The following is a 21,404-nucleotide window of genomic DNA, read 5'->3' as shown; positions in this document are numbered from 1 at the left end:
TTGCAATCAAAGTGGTATGCGACCGAAAGGTGTATTCGGTATTGGGAGAATCGTAGAATAGTAGCAGATTACGAATGCAGTGCCATTAGTTTCTCCGAGGACGTGGGAGGCGGTAATAGGCAAGACGATTCGATCTGAACAACCAGCGCTCCTCCACCCCGAGCCAAATGGAGGGGTAAGCGGATACAGAGGAGCCTCCGTTTTGCCGGGCGATAGTAGACAGTTGAAGCGTGCTTTCGAGAGACCGGAGCCGTAGAATAAGGTACTGGAGATTGAGTTCGAAAAGCTAGAAAAGAGGTTCGTGTTTGGTGGGAGAGCAGAGGAGGGGAGGGGTTAATTGATATAACCGTAACCTTACCACGCCAAGGCAACGATGACCAACTGACAGGTATGTAGTGGGGATGAAAGGGCTAAGACGAGTATTGTCAAGAAGGCAAAGCTATAGCGAAGCTCTATTCAATCTCCAGCTCGTGAATAGAAGTGAAGAGGTGTAGAAGTGAACGGTGTCGAGTACGAGTAGAGAGGGAGATGTCAGTACCGTACTGTCGTCACTCTCACTTGTCACTTGTCACTGAGCGTCCTTGGAGACTGCGGGGAGCCGAATCAGCGAGTCCGAGTCCGAGCTGCCAACAAGGTTGCCGAGTCGCCTCAGGCACACACTACCCTGCGCCACCATGGCGCAAGGCCACAACGCTAGTACCGTTTAGTCTTAAGTCCGTAGTAAAGCGTCATACCGAAGAACATTATTACCATTATTGACTCAATCACCGTTATATCCATTAGTACTTGTACTCGACATTGTACTTTTATTTTTGCCTGTGCTGGAGTATGAATGCTGTCGAGCCAATTCCTGGTCTATCTTCTTAGCTACACATGCGTCGTTCCTTCCACATTATGAAGATATGATAGAACCCGCAGCCACCCTCATCACATCGCATATCTCCCCCACCAACCCCTTCTGGAGCAAACACGGCGCTACAACAGCACGTATCCCCTTTACCTGATACCACCATGAGCAAACGACAGTTCAAAACACAGGCCTCGAGCAGTCGGGCAGCTGCCGCCAAAACATTCGGAGGCTTTGGTTCCATTTCAACTGGAAGCCGAAGCATCTTGTCCTATGTCACGGAACTCCCAGACCTCTCCACCATTACCGACCCCAACATCGTGGTTGCATTTAAAAGTCTTTCCAAGACCGATGCCACGACGAAGGCCAAAGCCCTGGAGACCCTTCAGGACTATGTTTCGCGCCATCCTCACAGCGAAGGCGGAGGAACAGAAGACTCGATTCTAGAAGCATGGGTGGGTTAGCAATTCACATTCCTACTGCGCACTATTATACTAATGTAATGTAATGCTAGGTTAGGTTTTATCCGCGGCTTTCAATCAACAACAACCGTCGAGTGCGCGAGCAATCCCATACACTCCAATTCATGCTTCTGAAGTCGGCCCGCAAGCGTATGGAAAAGCGTATACCAGAAACGGTGGGGAGTTGGCTCGCGGGATGCTATGATAGAGATGGCTTTGTTGCACGAGCCGCACAAAACGGTATCGCCTCATTCCTTGATACGGACGATAAGGTAACTGCGTTTTGGACTCGTTGCCAGTCTCAAATCCTTGATTATGCTCAGGAGGCCATCAATGAGAGCGCAGAGACCTTGAGTGATGAGCGTAACACCAGCAAAGACGATTCCGAGGCACTATACCTAAGGGTTATTGGCTCTGGCATCTCACTGGTTACTAAACTCCTATCCAAGCTAAAGAAGGACGACATCGTCAAGTATCAAGACAAGTATGAAGACTTCCTACGTACTAAGAAATTGTGGGCTTTGGCTGCCTCGGGCGACCCGTTTATCCGGAAAATACTTGATAATTTCCTAATAGTTTGCCTAGAAAAGCAGACTGATATGGTCCAGACTTCGCTCGATCGGATCAGCCACGGCTTTATTGCAAAAGGCTTACGGGCCTCTCAAGCAACCTCTTCTTTACAGCTCCTACAAGCTCTAAAATGTTTAACCAGCCGATTCCCTGAAGTATGGACATCCCATTACAAGGATAAAGATGGTGGTTCCTCTTTCCGCAGACTTCGTGGCTTTGTTCAGAAGGGTTCCCAAGGCGGCCCTGCGGGATACTGGGTATCTTTGCAAGAACTACTCTCGATCTTACCAGCTGGCGTGCTTCCATCAGATAAAGATGCAGTCCTTGATTTCCTAGGAGCGTTTAAAGGTGCCATTGAAGGCAGGGAAGAACCCGCTCAACATGCCGAGCAGGCATGGTTGAGTTATTTCACTACCTTTCGACTTCTAGTTGCGCAGATCCCAGATGCAGCCGCTCAAGCGGAGCTCTTCCGAGAAGCAATTTATCCAATTTTTGAGAGATATTTGCAAGGTGAAAAGAGTCGTAGTCTTGTCACTAGCCCGGCTCTGGCAAAGTCATACTACATATGGGCTTCAACCAAGAGTTTGAAACCCCAGGATAGCCTGTCGTTCTATTTACAAAAGCTGGCCAACGGGTTTATTGCACGAGCCCTCACCTCCAACCACATCCAACCTGTAGGGTCTGAGGCTCACAAGCAAGGCCAGAGAAAGGTTATTGGAGAAGGCCATCGCTGGTTTTCTCTAGTCGCTGAAATCCTCAAGACGAACGATCCTGAAGACTCTGCCCAGCTGATATGGCTGCCCTCTCGAGGAATTGTGAGCTCTGCTCTCAGCACAATAATCGCTGAGGACGCAAGACCATACTGGGCTGCTGCAATAGTAGAAATAGCGATGCGACTCACACCTGTGGTCGTGAAAGACTCCCCCAAGATTATGGATTCTATCCGGGCGTTGATCGAGGATTATCTCCCGCAACGAGACATCATCTTGTCTCCTTCGTCACGCCATCTAGTTTCTATCCTATATGTTTTTCGCTCCATATCTGGCCAAGAGCCCGTTTTTGAAAAAGCCTGGATGTCAATCACAAATTCCCTTATATCAGCCCCCTCGGATCCTAGCTCATTGAGAGTCTTTACTACACTGCTAGCGAATGACGATGCGTCAAAGCTATCCCAGGCCAGTCCTGGCCTCCAAAAAGTGTTAGTGGATGCGAATCTCAGAGCCCTGGAAGGAGAGCCAGAAGCGCGATCATTATTTGAGACCGCCATCACTTTTAATTGTTATACCGAATCTTCAGCTGCGACAATTCTTGAGCAAGTTCTGCACTGTTTCGACTCGAAAAATCAGGGCCCTGGTACCAATTTGGATAAGTTAAACCACGCCTTCAACACTCTTGAGTTTGTTTCAAGACATAAGCCCAATCTTCTAAACCAAGACAAGAGTAGCCATATGCTTTTGATTACGATGCTATTGGAAATTACAGAAATATCGGATACAAGTCTGGCGTCACGAGCATCTGCTTTGAAGTCAGTTATCGAGAGGGGAAGCAAGACTCCGGGGCAAATAGAACCAGATTCAGCCTTGGATCTAATTCGATGGAATCTAGAGCTTGAGCCTAATAGCCCTCGAATATTGCTGTAAGTGTCTTCCCCATGGCTTGTATTTATATAGCTTCGTGCTAACTGGTGATATTTTTTAGTATCGAGACTCTTGTCCAGCAGGCTAAATCTTGTCGAGAAGGCGAAAAGTCTGCCCCTGCTGCTGCTTTCTTCCCTAATGCCAAGAAATGGACCGAGGCCCTTGAACCAATCCTAGGCCTGACCCCTAACCCAGCGCTAGGTGTTATGAGACCTTGGGCAGGGGCAGTTTTCGTTGGAGCAGACCAAGCAGCGGCCAATAGCTCAGCAGCGTCGATGAAGACGAAGTCTTTCGCAATCGCTCTTCGAATGGCGCTTTATACGTCCAAGTTCACCGATGATATGGATATGATTTTGGGACTACCAAAGGAGACCCTTGTGGAGATTTTACTTTCACTTGTTTTGACTGCTGAGGTTCTGAATGACCAGCTGGATTCCATTGCTCCTGGTGAATTTCCTGAGTGGGCGACAGAAGATGACGATGAGATGGATGAGCTTAGAGATCTCACATCTAACACCCGTCTGGCAGTCATGGTCAACAGTGCGAAAGGATGGCAACGTAGTAACATTTCGCAGGATACCAATGTCGCGAGTTCCTCCATCGTTCAAGCATTGATTGACAAACTCCTCAAGACCGCAATAGCTGGCCCCGGCCAATACTATGGTGCAAGAGCCCTAGGCCACTTGATAGCAAGCTTGGTGGATGCTCATGGTTGGGATCCTGTATCTGGCGACTCGTGGCTCTCGGACCTGGGCATCTTGAGTCCGTCGACGATAAATATCCTAGGGGCCACTGCGGTACTCACTGGCCTGGAAAGCAACCTGAAACCTAGCAGGCTTATAAACACCTTCTGCAACCGGCTTATAAGCGATGTAGCTGGCGCTTCCGCTACATCAGAAAAAACACTTGGGTTGCTTGTCCTTCTCAATGCTACACTAGCAGTCTACAGCGGAGACGAATTACCCGTCGCAAAGAATCGCCTGATTTTTGCTACCAAACAAATACTCTCTTGGACACCCACCTTGGCGAAAACCGATTATAGGATTGCATCTGAGGCGTGCCGGGCCCTTCAAGTACTTCTACCTGCTATGATCGATGTTTACGGCACATATTGGGAAACAACCCTCGAGTTTTGCATATCCATATGGAACTCGGCTCAAGACGGCGAACTTTCTGACGAGAGCCTTCCTATGACTGGAATGTCTCTCAAGCTTTACTCGATATTGCGCAAATTGGAAGACCCCAACGATGATCTGATCGAGGCTCTCGCTGAGCATAACAAGGAGATTTCCAAGAGTTTGGTTGATCTGCTGAAACTGCGGAGGCCAATGGAACATCAACCTTTAGATTTTGTGGATACGCTTTTGTTGCGGCAATTACGAGATGTCCCTTTGGACCATGTGGAAGACCTATCGGAGTTTTATCCTCTCATTGCCACGGATAGCCGGAATTTGCAATCTGCGGCTTACGACGTGCTTCATAGAGCATTGCCTGCTGCTCAGCAACAAATTTCCGTGGATGTCCTGTTAGAGAATCAGAGTGAGTAAAGGCCATCAATATGTGATACAATAACGCTAACCTCCCTAAGCTGCCCGACTTCCAGACGAACTGCTGTCACTGTTACTCGACCCACCATCAATTCCAGATTTCTCTGATGAAATGCTAGAAGAGTTTCCGACGTCTATTAGAGGGTACCTCTTGTCATGGCACCTCGTCTTCGATTCTTACTCGAACGCCTCGTTCAGAGTCCGAAATGACTACAGTGAAGTATTAAAATCAGAGAACTACATCGGGCCGCTTCTTGGGTTTCTCTTCGACATCTTAGGTCATTCAGCTGGCAAACCGGTTGACCTGGACAGACAGCATATCGAATCACCGGCCATTCTTACTTACGATATGTGGGCAGCAATCGACTCGGAATCTCCCAAACGAGACGTGTGGTGGCTTCTCATCAATCTATACTACCTATCTCTCCAATACACTCCTAATCTAGTCAAGAACTGGTGGCTTGATTGCAAATCCAAACAAACTAGCATCGCTGTCAGCAAATGGACGGAGAAGTTCTTCTCTCCCCTTCTCATCCGCGAGGCTAAGGATGAAGTTTCCAAGTGGGCAGATGAGCAGGATACGGCATCTGAAGATGAGAAGGACCTCATTATCAAAGTATCGAAGAATACTCCTACCATACAAGCTGGATATGAGGTCGATGAGATGATGATGCAGATCATCATCTCATTGCCGGACAACTACCCCCTTCAAGGTGTCGAAGTCCGTGGTGAGAATCGAGTCGCAGTGAAAGAAAAGATGTGGAACAGCTGGCTAAGAACCACGCAAGGCGTTATGACCTTCAACGTACGCCCTTCCTCCTCCCCACCATCCCTACCCGTGTCACTAACCTCCTCACCAAAATAGAACGGCTCCATTGTCGATGGCCTAACAGTATTCCGTCGCAACGTCGTAGCCGCCTTGAAGGGCCAGACCGAATGCGCCATCTGCTATTCCATCATCTCGTCCGATAAACGCATGCCCGATAAGCGATGCCAGACATGCAAGAATCTGTTTCATTCGGGCTGTCTGTACAAGTGGTTCCAGAGTAGTAATCAGAGCACTTGTCCTCTATGCCGAAATCCTTTTAACTATGGTTCGGATACGGCTAGGAGGACTCGGGATCCTGCTGGACAGGCTTGATATTGCGGAGGGGTACATGTACAGGCGTTTGTGATGTACGGACTAGAGAAAAGAGGGGTTATTGTTTTTGTTTAGAAGTTAGAAGGGTCATGCATAGTAAACTTACTTTGTTAATTTCTTGGGTTCTCAACGTCGTGGCTTGACACGGCCGAATCTCCCAGTATGACCAGCGATCCCAATCCCCCGCCCCCAAATTCGGTAGAAGGACCAAAGGTAACAAGGTACCTAGGTACTGATCGAAAATACGTGATCATGTGACTGCTGCCTGAACCGCCAAGCCACGTGCCCAACTTCGCCCCCCTTTTCCAGGCAAAAGCCTCCTTTGCTGCCTAACAGCTGGCAAATCTCGTGACAGCGCGTCGGGGACCCAGGTCGCGCTTTTCTATCTTTAGCAACCGTCGCGTCACACTTTCATGGGACGCGTATCAAGTGCTAGTTCCTCAGGATGAATATATATTACCGTGGTTTGCCCTTCAGAGTTGGAGATGTGCTTTATTCTCTGTGCTAAAGTTGTCTGGAATCCTCAGTTCTTCATTGCTGTTCAATTGAGAGAATTCGAATACACGTGGAAGTGGCTGTGTTATTGCCTTTCTACCTTCAATTTTCTCTCAATCATCAATTCATTATTCATTAAGTGCTACTCGGGACCTGAATTATCGCTTTGCACCGGGTAATACGAAGCCATAGAGGGAAAGTACTTCGTATTACCACTTCGAGAAGGAAATTCCTTCGATCACCAAACGATGGCCCCCAAAACCACCCCGTTTCCGCTCTTCATGTCTTTCCCACCAGAAATCCATTCCTTAATCCTATCTGCTTGTCCCGATAATGACCTAACCTGTCTCCGTCTTACCTGGTAAATAAACCCTCGACCATCCTTCAAATCCCAAGATTTCACTAACCCACACATAGCAAATACCTTTACAGCCTCTCCTCCAACCAGAAAACAGTTCCGCTGAACAACTGCGACGGGCTTGCCCTCTGCAACGTCCCGGACGACCAAGTCAGCTCATGGCGTGAGATATGGGAACATCGTAACAATGAAAACTGCCACCGAACTTCCTACAATAATATATGCAAACGCAACAAAGAACTTGGATTGCCAGTTCCAGAGGATAAGCTATGCCGTTCGCGCCAGACTCGGGGGAATCCACACTGCCAGTGTTTTTCCCGGAGACAAAGGCTGTATCACCGACTGAGAAAATGGATGCCGAAGAAGTCGAGGTATTGTGGGGACTGTGTTATGTATACTAAAAGGCGGAGGGACACTAGAGGGCGTTGTATGTGTTTCCCCTTACGCTTCCCCATCCATCATCCATACCTCTGTACCACCTTTAAGAAAATTGGATTTGCTAATTTATATTCAAGGCTTCCATGGCCGGCCTAAACCCCGAAAGTATACCGAGAACCACTGGACTCATCGGCCGAGAAACGGCGCATTCGGTGTCAAACTGTGGAAGAAATGGTTCAATAATGCTGCGATGAATAAACTGGAAAGGAACTTAAGAACGCGGCCGGAGAAGAGAGGTGGCAGTGAGAGGTACGGGTTGAGGGAATTGAGACCTGTGGAGGTCGATACTAGGTTGGCGAGAGATGCGTGGAGCATTTACTACTGAAAATAAGGGAAATGGGATTAATGGGAGGTGATATGTTGAGGGTATGTTTTGGAATGTATATATGAGCGATGACGATTTATGAGGAATGATTTGTATGTACCACCACCAAAATTGGACAAGAAGAAGATATTTTACAGAGCACAAGCTACCTGGTGAACGTTGAATCCGTGGACAGTATAAATTAGACTTGAAGGTAATACTAGATTTATAAAGGCAGTCTAAAAACTTCCTTTCATGCTGCATGCCGTACCCTAGCAGGATTCCAATAGCGGGCCGTACTTGTATGATCAGCTACCCACTGGTTCAATTTTGGATCATCCATCCCTCTCCTTTTCATCTCGGCAAGCATCGCCGTTCCACGTTCATCACCAGCCTCGGTACACTTCTTGACCATCTCGGCTGCAGTGCCAAACCTCATCCACCATCCCTTCTGCCCATTCTGGAATTTATCTTTTCCAACTTTCTTCATCTCATCAAGATACCTAAATGCATCTTCATAGTCATCAGCGTGAAGACATACCATAATCAGTCGATCATATGTCAGATAATCTGCCTTAATGCCGAGCGCCATCATTTCTGAAGCTAGGAACATTGCTGTATCCTTCGCCTGCCCTTTTTCTGCGCCCTGAAACAGGATGTTGAATGTTTCTGTGTTCGGCCCTGATTCACAGATCGTATGTAATTCTTTGTACAACTCTACGGCTTCGCCGAACCGTTTTTGGGCAATAGTTGCCTCGATAACCACATTTACAGCTGCGATATGGATGGTATGGCCATCGTCAAAGAGTGACTTCAGCGTTTTCCAGGCTTTTGATAAGCTGGAACTGGGTTGAGATAGGTGCGTGAATAGTGGCCGGGTGGTAGCAGAGTCCGGCTCGAAGCCAGCCTTAGACATAATCATTAGAATTCGAAAAGCAGTGCCTAGGTCTTCAGATGCCGCATAAGCAGCGAGGAGAGCCTCGTAATGAAACGGCGCAAGGGCGGTGCGGCGGGAGGACAGGATCCGAACCGCTGATGTGGCCAAAATCGGATCGGCATGGCGTGCTGCCAGGTTGAGCACATGAACACATATCCCATCCGAGGGGATGAGGTACGATGTTGCAACCCGAAGATTCCAAATGTACTTTACTCCTTCGTACTATTTCCAGTATCATTAGCGGGAACAGCGATATATGGAACAAACCGGAATTGCTTACGTGAAAGGAACTGCTGAATGTATTCAGGAGATAGTACCAGACGCTTGGCTCTATATCCTTTCTATCATGCTGGAATCTGTAATAGAGCAATTTAAAAGCTTCGTCGACTTCTCCGGCTTCACAGAGCTTATATGTAAAAATGTCGTAGAGCCACGGTTGGATGACTATCTGGTCTGACTGCATCTCCTCCAACTTGTCCATGGCTACCTCCAGCTGACGATCTCGCAAGAGTCCGGTAGTAAGGCTGTGCCAGCCTTCAGGTGAGAGCCCGAACCAACGCTCTTTCATCTCTTGCATAATTTGGTTGCGCAGGAGGTAGTCAGGATGAATTGCCAAAACCTAAGATATCCAGTCAGTGGCTGCACAGGAGCTAAAATATAGTGGACACTAACTTGTAAAACAGCATGATACAGCCCAGAATCGGCCCCAATACCCTCGTCTTTCATCTCCTTCAACAGTCCTTTTACAACCTCCACACTGCCATTTTCGGCATCAGTATTGGCTCGTATAAGCGCATCGTAATGGACCAAAGCCGGCTTCTCCCCTCTGACACGAACTAGGTATTCCACCAATTTCATCACAGTATCGTAGCCTCCTTCTTGGACTGCCATCTGCCGCAATCGATCATACAGATGGGCAAGAGGAACCTGGTGGTAGGGATCTGCAAGTTCTGTCTCTGACTTAGGCACAACGCTCTGCCTTATCACCCTAGGGCCTTTAAATAAATATCGGATGGGAATTTTTTTTCGAAGCGTAGGACCTTCGTTGGTGGCTTGCGATTGAGATTGGCTTGAGCTGTGGAAAGCTCGATCCCAAAGTTGGGGGGCATTTTTGTTTCTGGTACGAGGACGACTAGCAGGTTTTCGAGTCTGAGGAGCGCAAATGCGAGCGGCAGAATAGGAGGCTGCAACTGTGTCGATTGAAGGACAGAGGCAGCGCCATAGTCCGTCAATTGGTATTCGAATGGGAGGCATTGAATCTTCGGTGTCTACTACCACGACAAATCTTTGGCTGGAGACGCGATGTTAGGCGGAACAAGGCGCAGTCACGTGCAGCTAATTCATAAGCTTACTAGGTAAGCTACTAGAAAGCTCACATATAATATCGATTAATTGACATAAGGATAACTAGCTTGCAGAAAATTCATTTGTTATTCGGCGCTTCTATTTGCTGATAATGCGCGAAGCTCTTGTCGAGCAATGGGACCTGACTTATGTTGATGTAACAAGTCACCCTTATTCTGCTTTCCTTGACCTAACCTCTCAGTCAAGCCTTGAGTCTCAGCAGTTGCCAGACGAGACAGCTACGAAGCGCTCCATGGTTGCCCATTCCAGGATATACCATCATAATATCAACCTGCCAAAGCGGTCTTGCGCGCCAACTTCCTCTATAGTTTATCATGAACCCCTCCCTCGCCCACGGCCACGCCCTCCACCTCTTCCACCGCGCCCTCTATCTCCACCCCTACCGCCGTGATCGCCTCTTTGTGCTCCTCCGCGCCCTCCCCTATACCCGGTATTCTGCTGCCCTTGTTGTTGCTCCTTAACTAAATCGATGATTTCATCCGGCACGCGCAGGTATTTGATCTGCGGCGCTAATTAGCCTCCAGCCAACAAAATAATATCCAGATCCAAAACATACATTGTTGCCCTTTACATAGACCTCTGGTAATCTGAAGAACCTGTCTCCATCCTGTAAACATATATCAGCACTAAATCCTAGCAGCTGTCGGCGCGCGAGATATGCGCCTGCAATGCAGACAGCGGGGTATCTATCATACCGGACTTGTCTGAACAACCTCCTTCAATGTTAAGTTCATCCACGTATCGCATGTCACCAAGTGGCCGTTGAGCGTCTCGCCATTCTTGAGCTCTACCAGCATGGGGTGGCCTTGCGCTGCCGTAAGGAGGCCGAGTGGGAGCTAAGAGTCAGTTAGCATGTCATCTTCAGTCTGATTAAGCTGCGCAGAGCTTCAGCGACCAAGCTGAAAGGTCTCGGGACGAGTACTAACCATTGTGGAGGCTAGGATGTACGGTTTGAGTAGACTGACGTTGACATCGGTTTTGATATTGCAGAGGTGGTGCGTTGCTTTGGTTGCCGTAGTGAGCCTCGCGCAGCTAAGGTAGCTACACGTGACTCAGCTCTAGGATAATAGAAGAGTTTAGATAACATACTGGTACAGTATGTCAAGCCTATTTGCGGATTCTTTAAATTTACGTATCTCAAATATGCTCAATCACCCTCTTTAAATGGAGCATTATACGTTCATATATATTAAATAGTAATGTCGTTTTTATTTCTTACTGTAGCGAATCAGCTTTTCTTATTTCCACTCCTAATTCAGTCACAAGTTAAAATTCAGAATAGCGCATGAAATTTCATATAGCTATAGTACAATATATTTAAAAACCGGACAAAAAATATTAGGAAAGTTTCTAGTACATGCTTCTAAATACTACATCTAAAACCCAAGGAAATGTCCTAATATTAGAAAATCAGTTTTTAAGATATCACTGATACTCCACAGCCAATGATCGAGGCCTAGCTTGGACTTCCAGGAGTATACTGAAAATCATGCAATGGCGCTGTTCTTGCATGCCTCGCTATATTCATAGGCGGGCATTTCGGCCTTATCTCTAACTTGACTAGAATCCTTGTATTAAGAAGTCTATTCGAGACGGAAACGGTTCAGAGCAAGCTTACGATCGCTCATCTTCTTTGGTAACTATATCCCCAACGACGTTGGCAGCATTGCGTAGTTGCGTGATCTCCTCCATCATCGCGCTCTCCATATCAGTTACTAATGCCTCACGTTTCTCATCGGATGTAATATTAGATGTTCTCCCTGATAAGCGAGCTTGTAATCTGCAGAGCATTAGCTTCATCGATGTGTGGCTTTCAAGTTGTTCTATATGTGACTGAGAAGCTTCGCGCATGTTGCGGAGATATTTACGTCTCTGGAGAACGGCGAGTACGCAAGCAAGAAGGTAAATGAAGACTGCAACCTTGGCAACCTTTATGGGGTCCCAAAAGCCGAATCCTTTACGGGGTGTCTGTTTATGATCAGAGTCTGGGGTTGGAGACGTATGGCCCGGCTTATGCCAGTGTACCGGACGAGGGCGATCATTTGATTCAGAAGAAAATAATCGTACAGGCGGTGGCTCAAGGCGACTTTCATCATGATTTCGGTCGTGGTCGGGAAGACCATGAGGCGGCACTAGCCCGCTTTGTGGCGGATGCTGAGGGCTATCTTTTATAGCATGGGGGACAGATTGTGGTCGTCGATCATAAGGTTTCCTGAAAGCCGACTTCCAGGGCGTGGAGAGCGGCGGCAATTTGGGGTGTTTATCCTCGCCATGTTCTGGAGGGCCATAGGTAAGACTTCCAGCCCCGCGCCAGTGAAATGTATTCTTTGGCGGGTGGGGATGCCAAGATGGTGGTTGGGGGAAACGATCCTGCTGGCTGCCTCCAGCTTCGCCAAAGAGATTATGGGTAACTTTGCGCACTTTGCCGGTAGCAGTTGCCCAAATACTCTTTTTGAAGCCTCCGTGATTGCAATTACCGTCGGAATTCCTGCAAATATGCTCTGCGAGGGCTTGCTCTTTCTTAACAATGAGTAATTGAAGTTCTCGGAGGTGAGCTCGCATCCGGTGGAGCTCGGCAATCTTATGTTCCTTGACCTCTTTATGAGATGGAGGATATGCCGCACTACGATGTCGATCTTCAGGGTCGGGGCGGGTGGTGGTAAATTTTGGACGCATGGATGCGTTCGATATTGCATGGATTTCAGCGGGGGCGGTTTGCGTGAAGATGGCGTTGATCCCGATGCCTCTCACTGCCTTTCCGTCTAGAGAATGGACGACAAAACTCAGCCGCTGATATTGATGTCCGCCAGCGAGCTCAATGCAATTGAAAGTCCATGATGCCGGGGCAACGCCCATCAGAGGGGTCTGGAAGTTCCCCTTGCCAGTCATGACCTTGCCATTGGGTGTCTGTTCGAGAGTCTGCCCATTGATGGTAATATTCCCATAGCCACACGGCTCGGTGGAATTGAGAACCTTGACTTGGAATTTCCATATTGGTTTTACTCCGTCATTAGGTAGTCCGTAATCATTAGGCAGCTGCAGCGTGATCGTGTCGAATGACTTGTCTTGAATTCAATGTTAGTTATGCGTCCTCGGAGACTGTGGAATGCGCCAAATACCAGTTGCTAGAGCTTTATCCACAGGGCCACCATCCTCATGGATTACCGGAGGTGAGGCTGGAGAAAATGCTGATGCCAGCGCTGGCGCAAGAAGGCAGAACACTCCAACGAGGCAATGCATCTTGAGACAGGAGCAAGACCGCGCAACGGGCCTTTCAAGAATAGGCTCAGTCAATCAAGCAGCTAGAAGACAACGAACTTTTTCCGGGCATAAACATGGTAAAGGATGCGAAGAAGCATTTGGCCCTTTGAATACAATGTGACGCGTAATATGAGTGAACTAGAATTCGTACCCCCTTTGCGACGTAGTTGGGCGGGGAGTGGGGGACTGGCCAAGACTGACCAGTGTGTACCTTGTTACTACGTATTGCACTCCGTACTCGAGTACGTACATAGTAATAAGTTGACGACGATCTAGGAACTTCATGGGTATTGAAGCGAGTCTGCCTAGGAGAGAGATTTTGATTGTTTCATGTGCGCTATGGCTAACCAGCCTTTTGATGTATGCAGTAGTCCCTTCACGTACTGAACACCTGCCCTTGACTGTACTGTATGCTTCATCTCCAGTTCAAATAAATCTACATATCCATTTTTCGATTCTTTTTTAATTAGTGGTGCCTTGATTTCCCTAGGAATCCCCAAAGTCAACAAGTCAGGGCTACCTTAGCGTGATTAAGGTTATATGGGAATACTAAGCTGGACGCCATTAGAGCAGTAGGCTGAGTGCAAAAGCAGCACTATACGGCACACATGGCACGGCGTCCGGGTTAGTCGTGTAACCTGTTGCCCATTTTCGCCCTCCGCAAGAACCACAGAGTTTGGACTAAAATTGAGCTCCGAAATATTTCTCAACGAGGAACCCGCCGACTCAATTGTGGATATACTCTGCAGAGTCTCTTAGCTGTTTAGATATTGACTGTCCTTGAGTAATAATTCGACATCTCTAGGCGAGAGAGGAGGTGAGAAACAGTGTTCTCCTCCGCTAAATCATCTCCATCAAACAACCCCCCGCGCGCAGCAGCCCTTCCATCATATTTCTTCTCGCCATAGCCCTTCTTTTCACTCAGGCTCCTACAGACAGTGATGAACACGCCGACCTTCTTCCGAAACTTGAGATATATTTCTCGAACCTCATCACCAGCACTATCTTCTCCTTCTAGCCCTAGTGCTCTTTGCCGGGAATGCTTAGAAAACTGAAGAACAAGCGCAAATATCTCTTCAAGTAGTTTCAGAACAGCCTGCTGCCGCTTTCTCAGGAATAGGGTAAACATAATTTTGTCTAGCACTCGTTCATGGTAGTCCCTTAGTTTGTCAAGGCCTTCGTTCTGTCCAAGTGTGATATCGCCCTCGTTATTATTTATCCGATCCTCGATCTCCTGTAACTTGCATTCGAAAATGCGCCACGTTGCTTCAATACCGGTATCGAAGAAATAGCCCCCGATAGAGGTGATGAAATGATGAGCCTCGACGCGAAAGCGCTGCGCTATGGTGTCAATTGGTTTTTGGGAGGATGAGCGATATGTTCCGTGGCGGAAGAGATCAGAAACCACGTAGAGCATTCTAAGTACACGTAACAAACACTTGAACAGCTGATCATATTTGTAGAGTATCAAAGGTGTAATGACGGCCTCGAGTGGTGGAGGTGGCTTGTAAGATAGGCGGAGGAAATCGAGAGCTTCGACCGAATCAGGATCCATGCATTTTTCGATCTCGTCTTCAGACATATCTCGCACAGCGAAACTTAAATCGCCCGGAAGCGAGTTCTGATTTAGATATGTGCCTGCATGGCTTCTATGTTGGGCCTTTTTTGGGATATGGCTCTCTGATAAGACTCCCATGAGGGCCAATCGAAGTTCAGAGCTTGCGGGTGGCCAATTATCTCTGCCACCAAGACGAAGGCCCATCGTATTACCAGACCGAGCAACTCCCCTCTGGCGTTCAGCACTCTCTAATTCGGGATCAAAGAGCGCGTGGGAAAGTCTGCTCGAGAATACGCCGTTCCCGAGTAGATGAAAATCCCGCTGCAGGTCTAGATGCTCACGCAGACTGTGGGACTTAAAGAAAAGACGCATGCATGTACTGTTGACAAGTCGGGCTTGAGCGGATATGATTGGATTGAAGGATAGTAGGGGTACCAAAGACATCGGAGGACAGGACACGGAGTCGTCATAGTGAGGTAAGATACCCGTTGCCGTAAGATAGGTATTTAGCTCCAGGGAAAGGTCGTCTGTTGGTGTGCCGTCCTTGAACGGCCCATTAAATGCAGCTATGGAGGCCAGAACATGTGCTTCCATGTCGTCTTCTGGCCTGCCAAAGAAATCCAACTGGAACGGTTCCTTATCAAGTGTTTGGCCGAGTGGTTCGAGTTTTAATGGGTTGGCACCTGGCATCGAGAACCGCTGAATGGCCCTCTTCAGGTCGTTCTCATATTGCAACGCTTTTGACTCAACCTGCACGATATTCTCCCACGAGAACTCCCATTCAAGGGCTGGTGGATTAGTGGAAGCTACAACATCCGCTCTGGCCAATGGATGATCCGAGTGATGATCTCTTAGAAACCGGAGGCTCCTTCCCACCTCAAACATTACCCGTGCATCTTCCGGAGTAATGAAAGATGGGACCTTATCAAAATCCAAGATGAAGTCAGGTCCATGGAGCTCTAGGCCCTGGTCGTCCACCCATTCCCGATTCTCCACTTTGACAAAACTCTTTCCCCGGCCGTGTTTGCTCAAGGCCAATTCTGATTCACGTTGTAAGCCTAGCCACTCACCCAAGAATTTAAGCCATGGTTGAGATACGCGCGACAATATCACCAAGAGTATGTTTCTAGGGGAATCTGTTCGATGCTCAAGCAGCTGGATCTCTTGATATATTGTAGAGAGCATGGACTCGTCGTTTCGTGTAGCGGACACGTTGGTGACAATTTGCTGGAAGCATTTTAGTATCGAATGGGCGGGTTGAAATAGAGCCTGAAGCTGCAAGATGCTGTTATGCATTGATGTGCTTGCACTCAACCGAGCCTGTATGGTAGCTAGCAAAGTGGAAACTGCATCTGCCAAAGCAATCCGACACGGTGACGTATTTTGGATATAGGACTTATTGACAAACGCTTGGAGAGATCTTGTGGTGCTACCGCATTCCATGAATGTCGTCAACAGATGATCCAAAGAGTTCCCAGTATAGCCAGAAATTCTCATCTCTTGAAAGGAAGGGCTAAAGAATTGCTTTTGTTCGTTCCAAGTAAAGAGCACCGAGCTCCTTCCGAGACCGAGATTTAATAGAGCCGAAACATAAGTTTTTGTGTCTAGCACTACATGCCCTGCATTGTCAACATGCAGAAAGTCCTCTTTTGCTGCCAGTGCGGCATCGAATGTAGCGGGGCCACTCTCTGAAATATACGCCGAGTGGCAATCTTTAAAGGCAGGGTTCTCAAACGCATCCCAACTCTGGTAATTTGGCTTGCCGACTGGATTATCGTGCGATAATAGCCATATATCGCCAGCCTCAATTTCCTCGTTCGTAGAGTCCTCTGCCGGATCTGGGTGCGCATCGGGCGCATCGATAGTAATTGGTGCACTCTGAGTAGGCCCAAATGGCATGTCGGGGATAGAAAAGAAGACATGATCATTGCCATTCTCGATGGGCTCGACAATAAGTGGAAGTGTTCCATCAAGATCTATAGCACCGTTAGTAAGAATAACCCCAAATGTCCCGAGCGGGCTGTAGACCATACCATCAAGCTTTAACTGGGAAAAAAGGAGGTCGTTCTCCTCTACCCCAATAGCGCGTAATTTAGAGGGCGCCCATAAATCCGGTATGGCAAAAGGCTCTCCAGGGTCTATGCCATTGTCGCCCATTTTTTCGCATTTTGCTCCAAGTCGCGTCGGTTGCGGGGTGACGCGCCTGAAGGGTAAAATATTGATGTTGATATGTACAGTCGACGTAGCTTCGGCTGCTCCCGCTGGCACCCGCATCCCATTGGGGGCTGAATTTATACCCAGCGTCATTCTATGTTCTACGTATTTCATGTCCCATCCTACAACCCTCAACGACCACGTCAGAATTGGCAGCTAAATTATTGTAAGGATGCCTCCTAAAAAGAAAGGGAAAGGGCCTGCGAGAGCGGCTTCATCGCCAGCTGCAGCAGACGACGACGCAATGGCCATAGACAGCCCACAATCGCACCGCGCTGAAGGCTCCCCTCAGCCAAAATACAATATTCTGAAAGACCCTTGGACGGACGATCAGGAGACGTCGCTGTTCAAAGGGATTATAAGATGGAAACCAGCTGGTAGATATGCCTGAGTCTGGTTTACCACTCAACTCTGTTAACCACTCTCTAGGCATGCACAAGCACTTCCGTATGATCGCATTGTCCGAAAACCTACGAAATCATGGCTACGATCCCGCAATCGAAACGCACACGCGCATACCAGGAATATGGGAGAAACTACGGACGCAATATAATCTAGATATTATCGATGAGCGGGAAAACTCTTTTGACTACGAGGATGGGGACGACAAGTTTCTTGAGTTCAAGCTGCCAGAAGACTACGAGGAGACCATGCATATGAGGGGAATGCGCAGCGCAAGTGAAGCCCCGTCATCGCCTCCACGGCTTCATCGATCCCCATCACCACAGGTCGTGAGGAAGCGAAAGCGTGGTGATACCCTCACGCAGAAGCGGAGGGCTAGCACAGTTGAGGATACCGATGAGCCAAAAACATCCCCCGCAACTTCACCAACGCCGAAGACAGCTCGAGCAGGAAGAAGCGCACATAGATTAGTGGGAAGGGTCAAAGCAGATTCCAGCTCCAGGCAGCCAAGCAAAGATACGACGATGGACGAGGCAGAGGTCGAGGAAGAGACGGAGGAAGGCGGTGAGGATGACGAGGCTGAAGGGGAAGAAGAAGATAGGTCGCCCTCCCCAGAAGCCTCGAAACCCGCCTCGAGGAAGAAACCGGAGCCGCCACCGAAAGCACAGGGTGCTTCTCGGAAGAGCAAAAGAAAGAGATAGATGAATGCTAGGAACTCGTCTAGTCCTGTATCATAGGGAATTGGGGATATAAAGTACCTTCCTTGGCATATGGATATCAAATTCCCCGGAGGTATTGTTTAGGGTACAACAGGGGATAGCTCCAGGAAATAGGACCTGGGATAATTTCCCATTCCGTCACATGCAATTGTAGGAATAGTAGGACCCTTGTATACCAAAGTACAGTACAGTACAGCTAATACGAATTAAAATGTGATTAAAATTCCGATATCTATTCGGTAGAGTGTGTGGCTTCATATGTTACTTATTATTACTGGTGGCACACAATGCTGGAAAGCCGTGATGCCGAGTATAAAACTCTGCGCATCAGGCTGTTCAGCTGCTCAGCTGTGATACGCTTGTCTGCTTGTTCTGTGGTCGGCTCTCGGGCGGTGTCGCAGGCGATGGTCGTGGGGCAGCGCATGGTGCAAATGCCTCGGCCCTCCGGACAAGCGCAACCGGTCAAACCTCTATTCAGCCAACCACAAGCATAAACTCAGAGCCCACAAGCGCTGTTCTGCTCGGCCTTTGAAATAAACATAACCTCCTGCTCATAAGCTGGAGATTCTCCCTACTCTTCTCCTCGGCTTCTTTAGATACCTCCTTGGGAATGTTGAAAGTGCTTGCAAAGGGTCGTACGCAGTCCCAGGTGCTTCGGAGCAACTTCAAGCCCAGTGTGAGCGTAAGTCTCCAGGCGCATGACGGATCAACTCGAGCTAATTATGGATATAGAGCGTAGGAATCGGAATGGCGCCCACACCCAAAACTGCCCGGAGCAGCAGCTCTTTACCAGCAGGTATGTATATCCTTGCCCTCCGTTCACTTGTCTAGGCATGGGCTAATAACCCCCAAGGGTACAGAGAAGATTCCTCGAAAGGTGCTATGTTACGGTTCGAGGATTCTCTACCTAAACTACCGGTCCCAACCCTAGAAGAGACGGCGAAACGATATCTCAAATCTGTCCACCCACTTCTCTCATCCACCGAATTCGAATCCACAACCAAAGCTGTCCAGGACTTCATAAAACCGGGCGGAATTGGCGGCAAGCTTCAGGAGAAGTTGCTTGCACGACGAGAAGACCCAAAACACAAGAACTGGCTCTATGATTGGTGGAATGAGGCTGCATATCTCACGTACCGGGACCCAGTTGTACCCTATGTGAGCTACTTCTACTCTCACCGAGATGACAGGCGGCGGCGGGACCCCTCAAAGCGTGCAGCTGCTATAAGCACTGCTACTTTAGAGTTCAAGAAGCAGGTGGACCAGGGCTCACTGGAGCCAGAGTATATGAAGAAGCTTCCAATTTCCATGGAGAGTTATCAATGGATGTTCAACGCCTCTCGGCGACCTGCGAAACCTGCCGATTATCCTGTTACATTCTCTCCGGCAGAGAACAAGCACATCCTAGTGATTCGCAAGAATCAATTCTTCAAGGTTATGCATGAGGTTGATGGCAAGCAACTCAACACCTCTGAATTAGAGCAGCAATTCAAACAGATCTACCAGAAGGCAGAGAGGGCACCTGCAGTCGGAATCCTTACCACTGAGAACCGCGATATCTGGACCGATGCTAGAGAGGTTCTTCTAAAAGCACACTCTGGAAATGCCGAAGCCCTGAAGACGATCGAATCTGCTTCATTTGTAGTCTGCTTGGATGACGCTGCCCCAGTTACCCTTGAGGAGCGCGCTCACCAGTACTGGCACGGTGACGGCTGCAACCGCTGGTTTGACAAGCCACTCCAATTCATCGTCAATGACAATGGCACAGCCGGGTTCATGGGCGAGCATTCGATGATGGATGGCACACCTACACATCGACTGAACGATTATGTTAATGAGATGATCTTCAACAACAAGCTGGACTTCTCAGACCCTTCAGTCCGCTCCAACCTGCCTGATCCTACTCCAATCAAGTTCCACGTGAATAAGGAAGTCCAAGCCGAAATTGAGCGCGCCACAAAAGACTTCACTGAGGTTATTGGCAGCCACGAGCTTCGTGTACAAGCATACCAAGGTTACGGCAAAGGGCTGATCAAGAAATTCAAATGCTCACCCGACGCATACGTGCAAATGGTCATCCAGCTCGCCTACTTCAAGATGTATGGCAAGAGCCGACCTACATACGAATCAGCCGCCACTCGTCGTTTCCAACAAGGCAGAACGGAGACGTGCCGCACAGTTTCCGACGACTCGGTCGCCTTCTGCAAGGCGATGAGCGATGGTTCTAGCGACCCTCAAGAGACGATCGGGCTATTCCGCAAAGCTATCAATTCGCACGTGGAATACATCAGTGCTGCATCGGACGGTAAGGGTGTTGACAGACATCTCTTCGGCTTAAAGAAGCTACTCGCCCCAGGCGAGGAGGTCCCAGCGATCTACAAGGACCCTGCGTTTTCATACTCGTGCAAGTGGTTTATCTCGAGCTCGCAGCTTAGCTCGGAGTACTTCAATGGATATGGGTGGAGCCAGGTCGTTGACGATGGATGGGGAATTGCATACATGATTAACGAGAACACGTAGGCTCTCCCTCTTTCTATTTACCACGCAAAGTATTCGTTGCTAACAATATGCACAGTATCCAATTCAACGTTGTGTCCAAGGGTCTTGGTAGCGATCGTATGAGTTTCTATCTCAATGAGGCTGCGGGAGATATGAGAGATCTCTTGCTTCCTACGTTGGAGGCGCCTAAGGCGAAGCTATAGAGGCGTAGGGGGACGATTCTTTGGATAAGAGATAGTTGATAGATGAGGAACTGTGGAATAGATCATGGGATTTGTTGGATGTAAGATTAGCATGTTACAAAGCCATTTTGGATACGCTCTTAGATCTTAAAACAGAATTCTAGATTTACATGATGTTTTTTGTTGGTGGTTTCTTACGTTTGCTTTCCCATCCATGGCTAAAAGATGGCGACTGAACTTGGCATCCGGGGGCCTCCGAGTACCCGATATTTACCCAGGGAGTATGCATGCCATCAAAAATAAGGGCCAGCGATAAGAGCCATATCACGGTGTTTATACAATGATACAATAGTGATACAGCGGAAATATATTGTCTCATCTACAATCTCCAGTATTATACATGACCATCATACAGCCCCACCGTGACACCTCTGCATTTCACCATAGCACCACTCCATCAACCGTGCAC

The 21,404-nt window shown here is 48.4% G+C and overlaps 6 protein-coding genes across 6 annotated transcripts; 3 read left to right on the top strand and 3 right to left on the bottom strand.

The window, feature by feature from the left end:
- Positions 1-1,011: 1,011 nt before the first annotated feature.
- BP5553_08148 (RING protein) lies at positions 1,012-6,203 on the top strand (the record flags this gene model as incomplete). The annotated part of the gene is made up of 5 exons (XM_032016771.1): positions 1,012-1,302; positions 1,362-3,514; positions 3,577-5,054; positions 5,104-5,867; positions 5,928-6,203. 5 exons carry the CDS (start codon positions 1,012-1,014, stop codon positions 6,201-6,203), a joined length of 4,962 nt encoding a protein of 1,653 aa, XP_031867062.1.
- Positions 6,204-8,051: 1,848 nt separating this feature from the next.
- BP5553_08147 (uncharacterized protein) lies at positions 8,052-11,029 on the bottom strand (the record flags this gene model as incomplete). Its single annotated transcript, XM_032016770.1, has 7 exons — positions 8,052-8,957; positions 9,016-9,354; positions 9,408-10,026; positions 10,528-10,601; positions 10,657-10,707; positions 10,796-10,936; positions 11,027-11,029. The coding sequence occupies 7 exons, from the start codon at positions 11,027-11,029 to the stop codon at positions 8,052-8,054; spliced, it is 2,133 nt and encodes a 710-aa protein (XP_031867061.1).
- Positions 11,030-11,587: 558 nt separating this feature from the next.
- Positions 11,588-13,340, bottom strand: BP5553_08146 (uncharacterized protein; the record flags this gene model as incomplete). Its single annotated transcript, XM_032016769.1, has 3 exons — positions 11,588-11,660; positions 11,719-13,165; positions 13,220-13,340. The coding sequence occupies 3 exons, from the start codon at positions 13,338-13,340 to the stop codon at positions 11,588-11,590; spliced, it is 1,641 nt and encodes a 546-aa protein (XP_031867060.1).
- A 784-nt stretch (positions 13,341-14,124) lies between these two features.
- BP5553_08145 (Spindle pole body component) lies at positions 14,125-17,076 on the bottom strand (the record flags this gene model as incomplete). The annotated part of the gene is made up of 2 exons (XM_032016768.1): positions 14,125-16,895; positions 16,953-17,076. The coding sequence occupies 2 exons, from the start codon at positions 17,074-17,076 to the stop codon at positions 14,125-14,127; spliced, it is 2,895 nt and encodes a 964-aa protein (XP_031867059.1).
- Positions 17,077-17,305: 229 nt separating this feature from the next.
- Positions 17,306-18,236, top strand: BP5553_08144 (Uncharacterized protein; the record flags this gene model as incomplete). Its single annotated transcript, XM_032016767.1, has 2 exons — positions 17,306-17,510; positions 17,563-18,236. 2 exons carry the CDS (start codon positions 17,306-17,308, stop codon positions 18,234-18,236), a joined length of 879 nt encoding a protein of 292 aa, XP_031867058.1.
- Positions 18,237-18,864: 628 nt separating this feature from the next.
- Positions 18,865-20,956, top strand: BP5553_08143 (putative choline carnitine o-acyltransferase protein; the record flags this gene model as incomplete). Its single annotated transcript, XM_032016766.1, has 4 exons — positions 18,865-18,936; positions 18,987-19,050; positions 19,108-20,770; positions 20,830-20,956. 4 exons carry the CDS (start codon positions 18,865-18,867, stop codon positions 20,954-20,956), a joined length of 1,926 nt encoding a protein of 641 aa, XP_031867057.1.
- Positions 20,957-21,404: the final 448 nt, after the last annotated feature.

This window comes from Venustampulla echinocandica, assembly GCF_003357145.1.
Source record: "Venustampulla echinocandica strain BP 5553 chromosome Unknown scaffold_7, whole genome shotgun sequence".
NCBI lineage: Eukaryota > Fungi > Ascomycota > Leotiomycetes > Helotiales > Pleuroascaceae > Venustampulla > Venustampulla echinocandica.
Note: the sequence above shows the minus strand (reverse complement) of the source record. Positions and strands in the feature narration are given on the sequence as shown.